The sequence below is a fragment of the Mustela nivalis genome (genome assembly GCF_964662115.1).
Source record: "Mustela nivalis genome assembly, chromosome: 16".
Classification (NCBI taxonomy): domain Eukaryota; kingdom Metazoa; phylum Chordata; class Mammalia; order Carnivora; family Mustelidae; genus Mustela; species Mustela nivalis.
Genome location: NC_139035.1, coordinates 59399092 through 59420647, shown reverse-complemented (window position 1 = coordinate 59420647; position 21556 = coordinate 59399092). Strand labels below are relative to the sequence as shown.

The 21556-nt window shown below is 42.0% G+C and overlaps 1 protein-coding gene across 15 annotated transcripts in view; it reads right to left on the bottom strand.

The window, feature by feature from the left end:
• MIA3 (MIA SH3 domain ER export factor 3) overlaps nt 1-21556 on the bottom strand; it is an 83231-nt gene that overhangs the window by 52764 nt on the left and 8911 nt on the right. For 6 of the 15 annotated variants that reach the window (XM_082702273.1, XM_082702278.1, XM_082702269.1 and 3 more), the window contains exons 2-3: nt 20920-20964; nt 2245-2378 (exon numbers count right to left, since the gene is read on the bottom strand). In XM_082702273.1, the coding sequence (XP_082558399.1) occupies nt 2245-2378; nt 20920-20926 (141 nt within the window). In that variant the 5' untranslated portion in view covers nt 20927-20964. Of the gene's footprint in view, nt 1-2244; nt 2379-3185; nt 3267-3943; nt 4134-5511; nt 5741-20919; nt 20965-21556 lie in introns of those variants that run through there. The other 9 variants (XM_082702274.1, XM_082702264.1, XM_082702263.1 and 6 more) reach the window with 7 other exon arrangements.

Sequence of the window (21556 nt, the reverse complement as noted above, 5' to 3'; positions counted from 1 at the left end):
AATTTTGTTTCCATATATCATCCCTGCCAAGGAACTGCTGATTTGACTGGGGAGAATTAGAACATTTGTTCAAGAGAATAAATTCTGCATAAGCTACTATCAGGACAAATATAAATTAAGTGCCTCTGCCCAGAAAGGGAATATTCAAAAGGAAGGTGGGTAAGACACGGGCCCTTCCCTTATGGGGTTTATGACTTTATAGGAGCTAAGACATACACAAACCAACTGCAATACAAAGCACTAAAAGGGATGCCACGTGAGCAGTGCAAACAAGGTGCCACCAGAGTGATCATCAAACAGCACAGAGGAGGCAGCAGGAGCAGTGACCTCGACCACAGGAAAATGCAAGTCAAGCTCAAATACCAAATGCTCCAACTTAACCACCTCACTGTACAAAAAACATGCAGCCTAGGTACACGAAAAAAACGTTCCAAGAGTAAAGACTATCAAGAAATCTCATGTGGTTGACTTGAAGGACACAGAACATATCTTTCTTTGTATCTAGGGATCCGATCAGGATTCTGCCCAAATGACAAGGGCTGAACCTGACCCGTTAGTTGGTCTTTCAAGAGTCCCCCCTAGGAACCTGGAACACCAACAAAATTAAACTATTTTTCCTTGTGTAGGTTGCTCAAGCCTTGTTTTCTGTGGTGTGGTATTTTATTGAGAGAAAAACTTTTGACAGTGGGGACTGGGTATTCCTAAAAGTTTGAACAATCCTAAGGATATCAACAACTCTTACAACTTTCAGTAAATAAACAGTCCACACATCATACTTTTTAGAGAGAAAAGGAAAAGAACATCAGCCTCTCAGTTAGGTCCCTCCTAGGCAATCTCCTCTTTAAAAACATCAAAAGCATGAGCATTATTTACAACAGCCAATGGCGCGCCTGGGTGGCTCAGTCGGTTGAGCATCCGATCTTGATTTTGGCTGAGGTTATAATCTCTGGGTTGTGGGATTGTGCCCCGGGTCATGGGATCAAGCGCCCCGTAAGGCTCCATGCTCAGCAGCGTCTACTTGTCCCTTTCCCTCCGCCATGCCCCTACAATGCACTCTCTCGTTATCTAAATAAGTAAATAAAATCTTACAATAGCCAAAAGGTGGAAGCAACCCAAGTGTCCACCAACTGATGAGTGGATAAAGAGGTGATACACACACACACACAGTGGACTATTACTCAGCCATAAAAAAGAACAAAATCTTGCCATTTGCACCCACGTGGATGGACCCAGAGGGTATAATGCTAAGAAAAGTCGGTCAGAGAAAGATAAATGCCATATGATCTCACTCGTATGTGAAATTTAAGAAACAAAACAAAGGAAAAAGGAGACAAAACCAGACACTTGAATACAGAGAACAAACTGGTGGGTGCCACAGGAGAGGTGGGTGGAGAAGGGAGTGAAGCAGGCAAAAGGGATTAAGAGTCCAGTTATGGTGATGAGCACCAAGGAACACACAGGATTGTGGAGTTCCTCTACTGCACACCTGAAACTAACAGAACACTCTAAGTTAATTATACCTCATCAAAAAAAATTTTTTTTTACAAAAATCAGAGCGCGATGGAGACATCGGTTTCCATATCTGCCCTCAGGGCCTCCTAAAACCCACTGGGAAGACAGCAGGTGGGGGAACAGGTGTCCAGGAACAGGTGTCTGAAGAGCAGGAAAAGGACGACCCAGAAGTTGCGAACAAAACAAGGCAACAAAACACACACAAGGAAAAGGACATCTTGATTTTTTAACAGACTCATAACAGTACGTATGGTTAGGTAACCCGTCCACGAGCTGCCAATCTTTCACAAATATTAATAACTTAGAAAAAAATACACATACAGTGAACTTCAAATGTGAACACGTGAAACACTGTTCTGCACAAGGTTTGCAGGATTAAGTCTAATGCTTCCTGTACCCTTCTGTCGTGAAGCGCGAAGTTCAGAATTTTCAGGTTTCACCACTACACCCTTTCCTATGGACGCAGCATTCACAGTCAGTAAGGCCTGGGACGTACTGCTGAGCAGCAGCAGCCACGAGCAGTTTGGTTCTGTTAAAGGATAAGAGCAGAGCCCCTTCCCGGGGCCAGGCCTGATGCCTGCCGGGGACACACAGCCACCTTCTGCTTTCCCAGTCTAGCAGAGAGGATCAGTGAACTCCATCAAAGACCCCAGGAAAAGAGTTATTTCTTTCTACAGTGCTAAACAAGCCAATAAAAAGGAAGAAGATAAAGTGTGGCAAATTTGTACTTACACTTCCGGCCCAAACTTCAGGTGGTCTCCCTGCCAGTTTATAGTACACATACACTGGGTCCCCTTTTTTAAAACTCACGAAACGACAATCCGGACCTGTAAAATCTTCTAGAGCCTCCCCCCGGTACATTAACACTGTAGGCACAGACAGGGGGGAGAAAAAAGAGAGAACAGGTATCAGGATTCAACTTTTACAGTCTGTTCTGATTGATCAGGCAATAGGAGAGTGTCCTCTATTCTGTAAATGACAGCCAAGTTTCTCCAGCGCTCTCTGGAATCAATCGCTCTTAAGCCATAGGCTCTGAGTATCTAAAATCTTGAGAGCTTTATCGTTATTTATCATCCCCCTATGAGCAGAGAGACGGCCACTTTCCCTGTTTTTCCCTACGGATAAACAAAAAGCAATGAGTCCACCGCCACACAGAGCTGGTGTCAAAAGAAACTCTTGGTCCCTCTCTAACCTTATTGTCCTCAATCTCTGCTCTTCCGCCATAAAAAGATTCACGACACAATTGGATGAATTCAAGGGCAGATGCTGGCTGGCTTAAGCAAGGCTCCACGAAGAGGTAATAGGGGGTGGGGGAGAGCACCTAGGAGCCCCCAAGGGGTCAATTAACTTGAACTAACACTAAAAGGCACTGTCGTTAAGGGACTGTAAGTACTCCCATGCAGCAGTAAACACTGTTGACTTCATCATGCTGTTCTCCCCTTACAGTATCTGCCTAAGTAAACGGGAAAGGACATCACATCCTATTACCGGTCCAATCACATGAAGGGGTAACGTCAAATTATTATGAAAGTAATGTTCACTGTACCCAACATTACAAAGGTTTCATCACGAGAGGAAGATAACCTTCTATATTTATGGCTATAGACAAAATCACAAGTGGGCATCACATGTTGCTGGGACAAGCAAAACTCTGAGAACTGTGCAGTAGTTACCTTCAGTCTTAAAATGCAGGACTTAAATCACACTTCGTCTAGAAAAAAGTAGAAGCAGCATTTTTTTTTTGTTGGCCGAATCTGATACAAGATGAAATGGATACTAGATACAACTAAATAGCAAAAACAAAACAAAACAAAAAAATGGTGACATGGAAAGAACACCCTTTCTTAAAGCCAGTGAGCCCCAAATACATTAAAATCTATCTTTAGGGGCGCCTGGGTGGCTCAGTGGGTTAAAACCTCTGCTTTCGGCTCAGGTATGATCCCAGGGTTCTGGGATCGAGCTCCGCATCAGGCTCTCTGCTCGGCGGGGAGCCTGCTTCCCTCTCTCTTTGCCTGCCTCTCTGTGCCTACTTGTGATCTCTGAATGTCAAATAAATAAATAAAATCTTTTAAAAAATAAATAAATAAAAATAAAATGTATCTTTAAATACATATCTGAGGGACGAACAAATAGATATGAGGGCAGTGATGCGGATTTTGAAGCTGAAATCCACACTTGTCAGCAACCTAATTCAGATATAACTGGGGGAAAGACCAGACTGAAGGTGATGGACAATTTAAAGATCGGGGATTCTATTGCAACTGGAAATGGCAATGTTTGTTTCCCACTTAGAAGAGATCACTAAAAAGTTGTAACAAATTAGATGACAACATTACCAAACAGACAACTTTCTGAAAAACACAGGAGAACAGCTCTCTCTCTCTCTCTCTCTCTCTCACACACACACACACACACACACACACACACCTACCTTACTAGATACTTTATGCAACACGCAGGGCTGCTGCCCCTTGTGTTTTGGTTCTGTCTGTCTGGACACATGCCATTTCTCAACTTCTGCGACAAGTAAGGGCACTTCCAACCCCAGTCTCTGTGCTGGGGAAGCATCAGCGAGGTGACTCTCCAGGTAACCGGTTCTGAGGAATCCAAGTAGGGGGGTGCTTGGAAGCGAAGAGGGGCAAACGTTTGGTCTTAGCCAACCCTGCCTGCTGCTAATCATCTGGGTTTGCTCGGAGAAAACTGAAGGGGAGAAATGTGGAAGTGGCCCCGCTTTTGTGGTGTTGGTTGACGTGTTTCAGCCCCGGGTTACCTCTAGGAATGGCTTAACACAACGATGCCTCCTGGCTTCCTGTTCACAGCGTTGTGGAGATTCAAACTCTCCCAACTATGAAATCTGATTTTGAATAGCACCGATTTGAATATATATAGCTAAACTGCAGGCATAGGGCCTTTCCAGCATGAACATTTTTCTATACGTGTTGTCTACAATTTTTGAACAACCGTTTCCGAACGCAGTGATCACTAAGTTACAAGGTTATTCAAGACCCTCCGGGAGGCCCAAGAATGATCCCGGTCCCACAAACACTTGGGAAGAGACTCCAACAACACAAGTGACTCAGGCTAAGGCTGGTCGTTGTTTATGAAAATAAATAAATATTTATTACGATTTCTTTAAGAATCGTCTCCATCTGACTCCGGAGATCTCTGTCCTCCTCACCGCCCAGAGTCCATCCCCCGCCCCCAGTCCAGGACTGGGGCACAATTCCGCTTCCTGCGCAAAGAGGAGGCTGCCGGTCCCAGGTGGCCGATGCAGATTCTTGGCCTCTTTCGACAGCGAAAGATGCTGGCCTTCCTGAGGTGCCCTCCCCGCCTGGCTGTTTGCAAGGAGCCTTCCAAGCACAGAAATGACAGGACTGAGGCAGAGCCGAGGCGGAGACCTTGGAATACCCTGCACGCCTGGGCTCCGGGCTCGTCCCAAACCCGAACTCCAATCCCTGTCAAAGGCGGCACGAGCCCCCAATCCGAGAGACGGAGCAGGGCGAAGGGGCAGCGCCAGCGCCCTCCCGGTCCCCAGCATCAGCCCGCGGCCGGGAACGCACCCGCCGAGCCCTCCGCGAGTCTGCGCCCCGACTGCACCCACCCAGGTCCCCGCGGCGGGGGCAGGAGAGCGCTCGCTGCAGCGCGGAGAGCCCAGGGCGCGCGGCGCGCACCCCAACTGCTCCGTCTCCCCTCGGGGCCGGGCTGGGAGCGGACGCTGCGAGCCGTCCCTGGGGGAACCGGGGGCCACCGCCACCCCCAAACCCCGCCAGATCAGCGGAGGAAAAGAAACGCCGGCAACAAGTGGGAGGCGCAGCCCCCCGGCCAGGGCCCGCGGGAGCCGAGAGCCGAGGGGACCGCGCGAGGCACCGGCACTCGCCCACCCCCGGCGCCGCGCCCCCCCCCCCGCCCGCCCGGCCTGCGCCCCCAGCCGGCTCGCGGGGCTGCCCAGCTCCCGCCCCCGCGCGGCCCCGCCGCCGCCGCCGCCCTCCGGCCACTCACTGCTGCACTCCTCGTCCGCGCACAGTTTGTGCTCCGCGAAGCGCCGGCTCGTGTCCGCGTGCGGCTGGCCCGGCACCCGCCAGGGCGGCCCGAGCAGGAGCAGCCAGAAGAGCAGCCCCGGCGCCGCAGCCATGTTGTGGTCACCGCGGGGGAGCCGGCGGCGCGGAGGCGGCGGCGAGGCCGGGCGGGCGCCGGCGGGCGGGGCCGAGGGCGGAGCGCGGCGGGCGGGGCGCGCGGCCGGGCGGGGCGGGGCGGCGCCCGGGGCCGCGGCGTTCCCGGCGACACGTCAGCACGGCCTCGGCCGGGAGCCGCGGGCGCCGGAGGGTCGTGCGCTCCGACCTCTCTCCCTCGCGCAGTTCGGCGCTCGCGGCCCCCGCGGCCGGCGGCCCCGTGTCCCCTCGCTCGCCCGCTCCCTTCGCGCTCGCTTCCGCGCCGCGGCGTTCGTCGCTCACCCCTCTCTGCGACCTTTGAGCCCCCATCCCGCCAGCCCACTACGGGGTCCTTTTCTGGCTCCTTCTCGCAGCTTCTCCTTTCTGGTCCATCCCGAAGCAGCCACCGCCCCCCCACCCCCGCCACGTTCACCCCCTTCTTGGTGTGGTGCCCCCTTTTCCGAACTACCAGATCCCGCCCACGAGCTGCCACTGTTAGTCTCTGGCTTCAGGTTCCATCTTCGGGCTCCCAGGGGTTCTTTGGGGGCCCCCGCTAGGATCCCCTTCGACCGGAAGGGGCATGAGTGGAATGGTGGGTTGGCGACGGAAAATGAGCCGGTGGCCGGCTTGGTCTCTTTTTGAGCCTTGGGGGCTAGGGGCTGGCAATGTGTACCAGAGCTGAGATCTTAAGATTCTTGGGCCTTTTATCCCTAAGGGAAGAAGTAATTTAATTCAAATGTGTTGAGCTTCCACTTGATGCTATTATTTATGCCAGACAGTAGGGTGGTGTGGGAAAGACGTGGGTCAAAAAACAAGATACCACGTGCATATTTGGCATCTGCCTTCAACGCAGGTCATGATCCCAGGGTCCTGGGATCCAGTCCCCCATCAGGCGCCCTGCTCAGCAGAAAGCCTGCTTCTCCCTTTCCCTCTACTGCTCTGCCTACTTGTGCTCTCTCTGTCAAATAAATAAATAAATAAAATCTTAGAAAAAAAAAAAAAAGACAGGGTACCTGGCCCTTGACTAAAGAAATCCACAAATTAGTGGAAGCCAACTGACACAAAAACTGCTAAAGAATAAATAGCAAGTAGGGAAAAGCTAATAAATTTAAAGTTGCTTTTACTGAGCTCTTTCTTCATGGAATCTTCACAACAGTAGAGGATGCTATTACTATCTTCCATATCTGAGATGAGTAAATTGGGGCATTCACACATCTAGTGAGAGATGGAAAGAGAGATTCAAACCCGGGGAATGTCCTCCCTTTTATTTTTTCACTTATTTGACAGAGAGAGAGAGATCACAAGTAGGCAGAGAGAGGGGAAGCAGGCTCCCTGCTGAGCAGAGACCCCCCCATGTGGGGCTCAATCCCAGGACCCTGGGATTATGACCTGAGCCGAAGGCAGAGGCCTAACCCACTGAGCCACCCAGGTGCTCCCTCATCCTCCCTTTTAATCACAACTCTATAAAGCCTCCATCAAGCAACATGAAACTTTTGTACTTTCTTTCTGACTAGGGGAAGCAAAATCCTGTTTAAATCCCAGTGTAACCAAATTATCTGTATGTGCAAAGAAGGAAGGAAAGCTCACAAGCCCACACATCAGCCCAGAGAAGAGCACCTGCGATGTGCTGCCGGTGGTTGGAGCACTTCGCATTGGTCAGTCTTTACATATCTCAACAAATGCCATTTTAATACCCATCTTCCAGGTGTTCAAGTTAAAAACTTACTTCCTGGCACCCTTTTTCTCACACCCAAATCCAATCCATCAGACAATCCTGTGCTCTCTTTATTTTAATGACTTTATTGGAAGGTAATTGGCATATTACATATAATAAGATGCATATAATAACTTGCATGTAACAAACTGCACACACTTAAAGTGTACAGTTTGGGGGCGTCTTGGTAACTCAGTCAGTTACAAGTCTGCCTTCAGCTCAGGTCATGATGTTCCGGTCCTGGGATCAAGCCCCACCCCACACTGGGCTCCCTGCTCAGCAAGGAGGCTGCTTCTCCCTCCTCCTCTGCCATTCCCCCTGTTTGTGCTCTCTCTCTCTCTCTCTCTCTCTGCTAATAATTAAATAAAATCCTTAACAAAAATTAAAAAACAATAAAGTGTACAGTTTGATACTGTAGACCTGAGTCTGCAGATACTGATACCTGAGACCATCACTATGATTAAGATAATTAACTGTATCCATCACTAATAAAAGAGTCCTCATGCTCCTTTGTAATCGTTCCCTCCCCTTTCCTGACTGTCTCCAAACAATCTTCTGTTGCTATAGACTGATTTATAATTTCTGGTATTTGTTATAAGTGGAGTCATACAGTATGTCTTCTTTTTTTGTCTGTTTTCACTCAGCATAAGCATCGGAACTACATCCAGAATCTGACCACTCTCACCACCTCCTATGTGAACACTGTATGGCCAGGCCACCATCATCTCTCACCTAGATTACATTAGCTTCTGACTATTCTGCCTTTGCCTCCCAAGGTCTACTGTGTCAACAGCGATCAGAGTGATCATTTCATGACATAAATTTGGTCATCTCTCTCCTCTGCTCAAAAGCTTCCTGCAGCTTTCTACTTCCAAGTAAAATGTGTGGACAACACTATCTTTATGAAGGACTACATTGTCTTATTTGATCTGACCTCGCTAACCCCTTTTACCCCCTCTTCCTAACACTCTCGTCTTGCTCAGTCGGTTCTACTCAAACTCACTAAGCCCCACTCTTGCATCAGAGCATTTGTACTTGCAATCCATCAACCTGGAACGGTTCCCCCAAACAGTCCACCGGACTAGTTCCCTCACTTTATCAAGTTGTCTGTAGCAAGACCATTTCTTGTTAGAGAGGCCTTTTTTTTATCACTCTCCATAAAATAGAGCTCCTTCCATGAATATTGAGTTCACCATCCAGCTTTGTTTTTCTTTAGAGTACTTCCACCAGTCTTACATTTATCTATCTGACTGCCTTCCCCCACCCCAAATATAAGTTTGAGGGAAGCAAGGAATTTACTTTGTTCATTCCTATAATATAAATGCCTAGAAAAGTGTCTGGAATGTATGAGGTACTCAACAAAAGATTTGTGGGATCAACTCATGATAACTCACATAGTATAAATATTTTATATCATTAACCTACAGGGAGCCTCCATATGTAAATAGCACCAAGAGGAAACATGCTATAAGAACAAGGCATTTTGTGTCTTCCCCTCAGCAGCATCCTCAACACCTCGAACAGAATCTGGAATACACTTATTGTTGATTGAGGGCATATTTATTATACAGGGAGTGAATTAAATTGCAGTGTATTTTTTTCTTATGTATTACTGGAATAGATAAAGCAGATAAAGGTAATTCTGATTTTTCTTATTTCTATCTGGGGTAGAATTAATGACAATTCATTGGTGGAAAAGCCAAAATTACAAAATGATCTAATTCAATATTATTTCACTAATATATACTTTAATATTCAGATATGCATTTGTATGAAGGGTGAGAGCTCTCAGTTGTTGAAGAACTGCCTACTTAGCTTGTTGATTTTCTGGGATTTTCATTTATCTGCATTCATTATCGTTATTGTTGTTATTATTATTATTGCCTTTAAGAAATATTAACAAGTTCAGTGGACAGAAAAAAATTCTCAGCTGACCACAATGAGGGTGGTTCTTTCTGCCAGTATATATGTATATGTGTGTGTGTGTATAAATGTATACAATGTATGTATGTATATGTATATATATAATATATATATAAAATTATAGTGGATGAGTCAGCATTCATCATTAATAGCATTTGAGTATGTGGCCCTGATGCTTAACATAAATTCGAATCCCAGGTATATTATTTGTTAACATCTCAAATGGAATCTTCACTGGGTAAGGTTGAGTAAGACATAAAAATAAATGTGTCTAGTTTGGGGGGGTGTAAAAAATAAGACTTGGAGGGTTTTTGCCCTTAAAGAATTGTCAGTCTGCCCAAGACAAATGCATTTGAAACAAAGAGGAAACAAAATAATAACATATATAATTATAAACTCCATGGTGCCTGCCCAGAAGCTTCTAGAAGGTGTAATACTGAGGTTACCAGAAAGAACACAGTCTATTGCCAACAACGAGGCCACTCAAGAGGCCAGAAAATGGTGTAAAATATTTATTGAGGACAATGGCTTCCAGGCGAGATGGAGTAACGGGCAAGACTTACCCTCCCATGTTAAACATATGAAAAAATTGGGCAAAATATATGAAACAAGAATTTTTAGATGTTGGACAACAAACAGTGGTCTCTACGAAAAGTGGAACAAATGAGGGAAGTGCTATGATTGCCTCAGCTTACTCTCTGGATGAATTTTCCAGGCTACAGCCAGAGAAAGGACATGCAAACAGGTGATCTCCTTGAGTTGAGGAGAAAGATTTGAAAGTTTGGGGAGGTCAAGGCAGCTAGGAAAGAGAACAGGTGAAAAGAGAGGTACATGGGAAAGACAACTGCACAGAGCTCCCGAGAACAGCGCAGGGTTCTGCCAAGTCTTCAACTGAACAATGATAAGCACCTGTGTGCAAAGAACTACCTGAGGCCAGTGAAAGAAACACCAGAGAGGGTAGAAATAAAACTGTTGGGAGGAAAGAACAGTTTGTGCTCCACCCGCCAGAGAGGAAAATCTATAATAAACAGGGCATCTCATAGATTGTTCAGCAAAGGGGAAATTGTCAGCTTACAATGAAAAGACACCCTAACAAAGCTTTAAAACAAGCTTTGAAAATATCAATATATTTGGGGCACCTGGGTGGCTCAGTTAAGCATGTGAATCTTGGCTTTGGCTAGGGTCATTATCTCAGGGTTGTGAAATCCAGCCCCACATCAGGCTCCACACTCAGCAGGGAGTCTGCTTCTCTCCCTTTCCCTCTCCCACTGCCCTGCTTGTTTGCACTCTCTCTCATTCTCAAACAAAGAAAGCTTTAAAAAGAAAATATAGAAATACTTCCAAGTAAATTAACTGCATTCAAGAACAAACTTGAAGAACATTTAAGTGCAGAACTGAAAAGGTAAATTCACAATGTCTGGAATTCAATAAAAAATTATAAGGCATTCAAAGAAGCAAGAAAATACAACCTATAATGAAAAGAAAAATCGGTCAACAGAAACTTTACAAATGACACAGATGAAAGAATTATTACACAAGGATATTAACACAGTTCTATTCTGTATATTAGAGATGCTATAGAAAAGCATGAGCATGCAAAGTAGAGTATATAAACATGACCCAAATTAAACTTGGTGAACAAAAAAATGGCTGAAATGAAAAATACAATGGATGGAATTAATAACAGATTAGACACTGCATAAGAAAACACAACTGAGCCTGAAGACATGGTAATATAAACTCTCCAAAAAGAAATGGAGAGAAAAGAGACTGAAAGAAATGAATTGGGCACCAATGTGCACACTTCAGTCCAAAAGATGTGTAAATGAGGTCCCAGAAGGAGGTGGGAGACAGAAATATGTTTGAAAAAATAACAAAAGCATTCCAAATTTGCTGAAAACTCACAGATCAAGAAGCTCCACAAACCTCAAGCACAAGAAGCGTGAAGAAAACAACACTAAGACATGTTAAATTGCTTGAAACCAGTGACGATGGAAAAAAAAAATGAAATTCATTTAGAGAAAACATACTACGTACAGATGAGCAAGGATAAAGTGACAAAAGACTTCTCATTGGAAAATGGAAGCAAAAAACCCCAGCTGTTTGACATATTTAATGTGCTGGTGGAAAAACGACACTCTGGAGTTGTATACCAAGTGAAAATATTTTTCAAAGATGAGGTGAAGTCTTTCAACACATGATGCTGGGACACCTGGATATCTTTATGCAAAAGAATGAAATTGAACCACACCTTACACTACAAACAGAAATTAACTCAAAATGGATCATAGGCCTGAATGTAAGAGGTAAAACTGTAAAAATCTCAGAGGAAAACATAGGGAGAAATCTTGGGAGTAGGCAATGATTTCTTAGATATGACATCAGAAGCACAGCAACCAAAGAAAAAATAGATAAATTGGACTTTACCAAACTCAAAACTTCTGTTCTTCAAAGAATATGAGGAGGGAGAAGATTGGGGCACCTGGGTGGCTCAGTCACTTAAGTGTCTGCCTTCGGTCAGGTTATAATCTCAGGATCCTGGGATCAAGCGCTACACCGGGTTCCTTTTGCTCAGTGGGGAGCCTGCTTCTCCCAACTCCCTCTCCCTCTCTGCTCCCTCTGCTCTCTCACTCTCCCTGTCAAATAAATAAATAAAATATTTTTTTAAAAAGAGAGAGAGTGAAAAGATAACCACACAGAAGGGAGGAAAATACTTGCCATTCCTATGTCTGACAAGGGATTTGCACCTAGAAAATATAAAAAACTCTTAAAATTCAATAATAAAAAGACAACCTAATTTTTTAAAACTCCAAGGCAAACTATTTGAGAGAACTATTTCCAGAGAAAATATACAATGGCCAGGAGGGTAAAAATGTAAGCCACCTTGGAAAACAACCTGGCAATTCCTCAAGAGGTTAAACATAGAGATAACATACAACCAATTAATTCCACTCCTAGAAAAATAACCTTAGAAATAAAAACATATATCCAGGAGCCTGGGTGGCTCAGTCAGTTAAGCATCTCCCTTCGGCTCAGGTCATGATCCCAGAGTCCTGGGATTGAGTACCACACTGGGCTCCCTGCTAAGCAGAGAGTGTGTATATATATATATATACACAAAACTTTATATACAAATATTCACAGCATCATTATTCGTAATAGTCTAAGCTATAAACAATACAAATGTCATCAAGTTAATAAATGAATAAAATATGATATATCAATACAACAGCAATAAAAAAGGAATGAAATATTGATATATGCTAAAACAGAAATGTCCCTTGAAAACATTGTGCTGAATGAAAAAGCCAGCTACAAAAGACCATATGTTACATGGCTCCATTTATATGAAATGACCAGAATATTTAAATCTATAGAGACAGAAAGTAGATTATTGGTTGTCTAGGGCTTAAGGAGATAAGCATATTAGAAAAAGACAGATAAAGAGTACAGGATTTCTCTCTGGGGGTGATAAAAATTGTTCTAAAATTGATTGTGGTAATGCAGAATTCTGTGAACATATGAAAAACCACTGAATTATACACTTGAGATGGATGGATTGTTTAGTTATGTGAATTATATGTAACACTATTACAAAAAATTAGATTCCCATCACAAAAAGCAAATTTCTAAATATGCAAAACAAAGCAAAAAGATGTTGAAATACATTTTCAGACACACAAAAGCTAAAAAAATTCATTACTACCATATCTATACTGCAAGAAATGTTGAAACTCTTTAGGCAGAGAGATATTACTGGATGGAAATCTTTTTTTTTTTTTTAAAGATTTTATTTATTTATTTGACAGAGAGAGAGCACAAGTAGACAGAGAGACAGGCAGAGAGAGAGAGGAAAGCAGGCTCTCCACTCAGCAGAGAGCCCAATGCAGGACTCGATCCCAGGACCCTGAGATCATGACCTGAGCCGAAGGCAGCAGCCCAACCCACTGAGCCACCCAGGTGCCCCTGGATGGAAATCTTAATCTAACAAAGGAAGAATATAAAAAGTATATATATGTGGGCAAATATGAAATATATATCTAAAGTACACACAATAAAATAATGTAAAATACCTTTTTCTTATTTAAACAATCTCTTTAAAAGATAATTAACAATGTAAAGCAAAATTAATAACATGTTGGGAGGTTCATAACATATATACAAGTAAAATGTATGACCACAATTGCATGAAAGCAAAAGAGGAGAAATGGAAGCTATGACAGAAGTGATAAAATATCACATGAAGGTATACTGTAATAAGCTAAAGGTGTGTATAAGCTAAAAGTACTATGGAATACAAACAACAACAAAATCACAGAGTTAGAGCTAGTAACTCAACAGAGGAGATGACACATGCTTAATTAATCCAAAGGGAGACAGAAAAAGAGGAAAGGGGGAACATAGAACAGAAGATAAAAACAGGAAGAAAAATGGTAGGACAACAAAGTTAAATCTAATCATATCATTAATTACATTAAATGTAAATGGTCTAAAAATTCCTTTAAAAGGCATAGATTTTCAGATTCAATTTTAAAAAGGCAAAACTGGTAAGCCTGGGTGGCTCAGCTGGTTAAGTGTCTGCCTTCAGCTCAGGTTATGATCCCACGGTCCTGGGATCTAGCTCAATGTCAGGGTCCTTGCTCAGTGGGAAGCCTGCTTCCCCCTCTACCTGTTGTTTCTCCTGCTTGCTCTCTCTCTCTCTGACAAACAAATAAGATATTTTAAAAATAAAAATAAAAAGGAAAAACACAGGGTGTCCAGGTGGCTCAGTTAAGCACCTGACTCTTGATTTTGATTCAGGTCATGATCTCAGGGTTGTGAGATCGAGCCCCCCCACTGGGCTTCATGTTCAGAGGGGAGTCTGCTTGAAATTCTCTCTCTCTCCCTTGCCTTTTGCCCCTCCCATTCTCGCTAAAAAATAAATAAATCTTCAAAAAAAAAACTAAAAAGCACAACTTAACTATATGCTTCCTACAAGAAAACACACTTAAAATAAAAAAGATAAACCAAACTAACACTAATAATAAGGAAGCTGGAATAGCCATATTAATATCAGACCACGTAGATTTTTCTTTTTAAACTTTTATTTTAATCCCAGTTGGTTAACATACATTGTTATATTGATTTTAGGTGTACAATATAGTAATTAAATAATTCTATACATCACCTGGTGTTTATCACACATCCACTCCTTAATCCCCATCGCCTTTTAACCCATCCCCCCCAAAACCACCAGTTTGTTCTCTCTAATTAAGACTCAGTTTCTTGGGTGCCTGGGTGGCTTAGTGGGTTAAGCCGCTGCCTTCGGCTCAGGTCATGATCTCAGGGTCCTGAGATCGAGTCCCGCATCGGGCTCTCTGCTCAGCGGGGAGCCTGCTTCCCTCTCTCTCTCTCTGCCTGCCTCTCAGTGTACTTGTGATTTCTCTCTGTCAAATAAATAAATAAAAATCTTAAAAAAAAAAAAGACTCAGTTTCTTGATTTCTCTATCTCTTCCTCCCCACTCCTTTAAATAGTCACTTCTCTTCTTCGCCTTTGTTCATTTGTTTTGTTTCCAGAGAAAGTATATTTCACACCCAAAAATGTTTACCAAGGAGAAAAGAAAACATTTCATAATTTTAAGGAAATCAATTCATCAAGAGAATATATCAATTTTACATGTTTATATACCTAATAAGAAAGCTTCAAAATACAGAAAGCAAAAACAGATGGGAGTACTCCACAAATTCATAATTATAGTTGGAGACTTCAATATCCCTTTCTCAATGATTAATAGAACAAGTAGTTACAAAGTCAATAAGGTTGTAAAAGACTTAAACACTATCAGTTGACTTTATTGATGTCTATAGAACACTCCACCCAAAAACAGCAGAGTATACATTCTTTTTGACTATGGAACATTTATCATGATGATGGACCATAAAGCAATACATTTTAAAAATTTCAAAACAGGTGAAGTATATTTTCTTACCACATGGAATTAATTTAGAAATCAGTAACCAAAAAAAAAAAAAAAAAAAAAAAAAAATCTAGAACGTCTCCAGATTCTGGAAATTAAGTAACAAACTTTTATTTTTTTAAGACCTTATTTATTTATTTGAGAAAGAGTACAAGTTGGGGGAGGGAGAGGGACAGGCAGACTCTGCACTGAGTGCAAAACCTGACTTGAGGCTTGATCCCATGATCCTGAGACTATGACATGGGTGCAAATCAAGAGTCAAATATCTAACTAACTGAGCCACCCAGGCACCCCTAAGTAACAAATTTTTAAATAACTCAGGAGTCAAAGAAGAAATCAAATTGGAAATTAAGAAGTATTTCATAGCAAATAAAAGTGAAAACACAACATGTCAAAATTTGTGGGATATCATAAAAGACTTTTAGAGGGTTAGGAAACCAGAAAAGTTTCTAATCAACAACCTCAGCTTCTACCCTAAGAAACTAGAAAAAGAAGAGCAAATTAAAACCCAAGCAGAAGAAAGGAAATAATAAAGATAAGCTCAGGGGTTAAAAAAAAGAAAAAAAAGAAAAGAAAAGAAAATAGAGAAAATCAAGCAGACTCAGTAGGAAGAAAAAAGAAAGAGATGTAACACTAATTATCAATACCAGAAATGAGAGAGAAGACATCACTACAGATAGTACAGACATTAAAAGAATATGGAGAGAGGGGCACCTTGGTTAAGTGTCTGCCTTCAGCTCAGAACATGATCCCAGCTCCTGGGATGGAGCTCTACATTAGTATCCCTGCTCTGTGGGGATCTGATGTGCTCTGCTTCTCCCTCTGCCTCTGCCTCTTTCCTTCTGTCTCTCTTTATAATGAATAAATAAATAAATATCAAGGGAGTATTACAAACAACTTTATGACAGTGAATTATTCAACTAGGATGAAACAGACAAAACCCATTAACCTCAACCCTTACCACATAACATACAAAAATTGGTAATACATCGTAGACCTAAATGTAAAATCTAAAGCTATAAAACTAGATGAAAACATAGTTCTTCTATGTTTCCACACTTCCTATGTTCTTGACCTTGGGTTTGGCAAATTTCTTTTTTTTTTTCCTTTTAAAGATTTTATTTATTTATTTGAGAGAGAGAGAGAATGAGAAGGGGGAGGATCAAGGGGAGAAGCAGACTCCCCCTGAGCAGAGAGCCCAAGGCAGGACTTGATCCTGGGACTCCAGGATCATGATCTGAGCCAAAGGCAGTCACTTAACTAACTGAACCACCCAGGTGCCTCTGGGTTGGCAAATTTCTAAATACACAAAAAAAACATGAACTCTAAAAGAAAAGAAATCAATGCACTGGACTTCATCAAAACAAAAACTTTTGCTCTCACTTCTATATTCACTATTAATGAAAATGGAAAGGTAAACTGCAGACTAGGAGAAAATTTTGCAAAACACATATCCAAAAGAATTAAGCCTAGAATATATAAATAACTCTTATAACTTACAAATAAGAAGACAAACCAATTTCCAAAAAGGGGGCACAATGTTTAAATACACACTTCACCTTAGAAGATATACACATGGAAAACACGTATATGACAAGATATCCACTATCATTAATCATTGGGAAAATACAAATCAAAACCACAATGAGTACCATTGAATATCCACTAGAATTACTAAAATAAAGACTAATCATACAAGTGTTGACAAAGATGAGGAAAATTGGATTTCTCCTGACACTGCTGGTAATAATTGGCAGTTGGGGGCAATTTCTTTATAAATTAAACCACATCTACCATATGAACCCAGTTTTTCCACTCCTGGGTATTTAATCAAGAGAATAAAAGTTATTTCCTCACTAAGACTTGTTCACAAATGTTCATATTAGCTTCATTTGTAATAGTAAAATCAAACAAACCAACCAAAAAGTCAGCTGTCCATTGGCGGGTACACAGGTATTGAATTTTGGAATACTGTTCATCAATAAGGGGCTATTAGGGTGCCTGGGTGGCTCAGTTGGTTAAGCAGCTCACTCCTGATTTTGGCTCAGGTCAGGGTCTCAAGGTTCCAGAATCCAGCCTGGTGTGGGGCTCCATGCTCAGTGAGGAGTCTGCCTGGGATTCTCCCTCTGCTTTGCCCCTCCCCCCCCACTGGCACACATGCTCTCTAAATAAATAAAATCTTTAAAAAAAATAATAAGGAGCTATTGATACTCGCAATGGCAAGGAGATTCTGAGTGAAATAAACCACACCAAAAAAACACATACTTAAATAGGACAGGGAGACAAGGAACACAAACTTGAAGATGCTGGCTATGTTCCTTCCCTTGTGGTGATGGTCTCAGGTCTATATGCATATGTCAGAACTCAGAAAGTGAGAAAATTTAAATACTTAAATAGAATTTATTTATTTTGAAATAGCATTTATATCTCAATAAAGTAAAAAAATTATATGGGGAAAAGTAACTGACAGAAAGTAAAGTGTAATTGATAGAAAGAGATGAAATATGTTTATCTTTTTTTTTTTGGATTTAGTGTGTTGCTTTTATTCAGTGGTCACACCAGTAGGTGTGATGATAGATACAGGTGTGGGGAAGTAAAGCTGCCTGAACCTGTCAACCCCCTGACCCCAACTCCCCCCAACCCCCCTCCACCCCCCAGCTCGATGGGGCAAGGTAGTTACAGAGAGACATTCCATCAGATAACTTTTCTCTGGGGTGTTAACTTTTTGGTCCACAAACTGGAAAGGCAGGCTCAGACTGAAATAAATACATTTATTTTGAGTTATGGCCTTTATTGAGCACTATATGGTTATCCTGAAAGGTAACTGGAGAGTCATAAACCAGGTAAATGCTAGTAAAGGTCTTAAACATGAAAACACTGTGATTGGTTACAATATAGTGAGCCAGAAGAGCAACAAACACATTTTTGTTTTATTCTGTCAGGTTAGCTTTTGCACAGTATCATTTCCTGCTGGACACCCTGAGTTCTCTCTTCCCAGATTTCTGACTTTTTGTGTCCAGTGTCATGCATTGTGGACAGCGTCCAGGAGATAGGTCTACTTGTTATACCTGTGCCCAAGGAGGCCCAGTCTCAGCACCTACCCTCAAGGTGCAGGAGGACTCTGGATCCTATTATATTCTTCAGAGTGGAAACTCCTAAAAGATAAACAAATCCCTCTTGTTAACGCCAGTCACTTTTCTTTTAAGTATGGGGTGGGGGATGGGAGGCAGAGGGCGAATCCAGCCCCATAATTATTGCTAAAATGAAGATGCATTTTCACATTCAGAACAGGTACAAATACCAAGCACCAAAGAATTAAAAGAAGGAGGATAGCAAATGATAGTGGAATGTGAGTTAGGTCTTGGTGAGTAGGTAGGATTTAGATTCTAAAAAGAAAGGAATGATAGGCGAAGAAAGTGACATAGAGAAAAGACAGCAGAACATGTAAAGGACAGTAAGGGGATCTAACCTTACCAGAGTGAAATGATCCTACTAAAGAGTAGTGGGAGATAAATTTGGGCAGTTGGAGGGGGTCAGATTATATAAGCCCTTGAAAATCAAGCACAAGAATTTAGACTTAATAGAGTTAAGAAACAGAAAGCTACCAGACTTTAAGGAAAGTGATCATAACTGAAGGGGAATGTAAGCAAATATCCTGTTCTGAAAGCCAAGGAGGATGGAGTTCTGTGTTGGGCACGGCCAGTAGGGTTTGATTCTCCCCCACAATCAAAAAGCCAAGTCCAAGTCATGTCAAAGGGTTTTTTGTACTGGGAGTGAGTCATATACAAGGCAACTATACCTACCAGCATGTACTATTTGTCTAGTCCTGACAAATATTATCCTAATTTCTATTGTACGGAGAGAGAAACTCAAACATCTGAAATGGCCACTAAAATACAGTCTTCTATGTAAGTTCCTGTTTCCGGTTCTGCCTGATTTACCCTGGCACCATTTTCACAGAAGTCAAATATTTGATGTTTTGAAACAAATGCAGAACACATTCCAGGGTGGGACCTGTTCAACCCAAGATCCATCATGTAGACTCTCTGGCTTCATCCATTTATAGTTGTTTTTTTTTTATTTTTTTTAGGATTTTATTTATTTATTTGACAGACAGAGATCCCAGGTAGGCAGAGAGACAGGCGGACAGGAGGGAAGGGAAGCAGGCTCCCTGCTGAGAAGAGAGCCCCATGCGGGGCTTGCTCCCACGATCTGGGATCACGACCTGAGCGGAAGGCAGAGGCTTTAACCCACTGAGCCACCCAGGTGCCCCATTTATAGTTTTCAATACAAATTACTTCCTTGCTAAGGCAACAGCAGATGCGAGAGAAGTAATCAGAAGCGCTAACCTAGGTAAGAGAAGTCTAATTGTGTGGCTCTAGGCAAGTCATCAATTTTTGAGTCTAAGATTCTTCACCAGTAAAATTGGGGCTGATATCAAAACCATAGTGTTTCTTTAAGAATCAAATCAGATAATATATTAAAAGGCTGCCCCTTCCTGTTGTTTAAATAATTAAACAGCAACGTATCTGGTTCTCAGCCAACAGAGCCGATTATTGGCACCACAAGAGTCTCCACTTCTTTGTGACCGCCACAAAGGAGCCCTTTTTTGATACTAACTTCCCTAGAAACTTCCCGGTAAAAATCCACAGGGCAGGTTAGCAGCCTCCTGGAGTTGTGCTTGGCAGATCAAAAGCGCCTCCTGGAGGAGACCTTAAGTACTGAGAGGGAGAAAATCTATTCTTCAGGATAACATACAATCACAGCAGTCCTGTTACATACAGATCACTTAACAAGACAAAGCAAATCTCCTGAATAATCAGCATCTTAAATAATGCAGGCAGAAAATAAAACTAGGAATGGGATCATAAATACCATTATGAAGACTAATCAAGTGTGAATACCGAGCAGTTGGATATAGAAGGGGTATGAGTTCTCCACAACTATGAAAGCTCATTCTATTTAAATCTATACGGGATATGAAATGGTATGGAATACACAAGAGGATGAGTGAATGACATTAAACCAGAGTGATTAAACAGAGAATCTAAACATAATCTGATATTGCCCTTATGTCTCACAAATTCTCTAGATATGTTGTCCAGTAGCAGTATGATGCCAGCTACAAGTAAAATTTAAAATTTCTCAAGTCAGGGCGCCTGGGTGGCTCAGTGGGTTAAGTGACAGCCTTCGGCTCTCCAGCTCATCAGGGGTCCGCTTCTCCCTCTGACCCTCCCCCTTCTCATACTCTCTCTCTTTCTCTCTCTCTCTCAAATAAATAAATTAAATCTTTAAAAAAAAAAAAAGGTAAAGCAAAACAAATGAAATCAAATTTTTTAAAAGATTTTTTAAAATTTTATTATTTTATTTGACAGACAGAGATTACATGTAGGCAGAGAGGCAGGCAGAAAGAGAGAGAGGAGGAAGCAGGCTCCCTACTGAGCAGAGAGCCCGATTCGGGGCTCGATCCCAGGAGCCTGGATCATGACCTGAGCCGAAGGCAGTGGCTTAACCCATTGAGCCACCCAGGCGCCCCAATAATACATTTTATTTAAAACAGTAGAACTAAATTATTATCATTTAACTTGTAATAAGTATAAAAATGAGACATTTTACATTTATTTCAGGTGACATCTTTGAATTCTGGTGTGTATTTTATACTTACAGCACATTGCAATTCAGACTAGGTACCTTTAAAGACAGCAACGATCTAGAAAGCAGAGATTAAAAATTAGCATTAGATCCACACCATATAATTATACATTTTTGCCATACACTTAAAGAAAAGCAAAACTTAAAATTCTGTTACAGGATATAAAAATTTTTGGCCAAGCTCTTTTGGAACTTTTGCAAAAAGAGAAAGAATTATGGTGGTTATCTCAAAACCCCCAATATTTTGTTTGTTTGGAGTCAGAGATTGAGATTTCTGTTGGAATATCTAAGAATTTCATTGCTTCTTCAGATGAATCTGAAATATTTAATGAAAAGCATAAACTATGGTCATCATTAAACTCCTACACTAGTCATGTTTTTATCATTTATTTTTTTTAAACATTTATTTTAGAGAGAGAAAGAGCATGAGTTGGGGGAGAGGAAGAGAAAGAATCTTAAGCAGACTCCCCACTGAGTGCAGAGCCGAATTTCACGACTTATGAGATCATGATTTGAGCCAAAATCACAAGTCCAACTTGAGCCATCCAGGTGCCTCTTTATAATTTATTTCTTATAATTATCTTAAACACGTTCACCGTTCTTGACAAATATAAAGAAACCAAGAATTATGTTTATATGGGTAATACAAC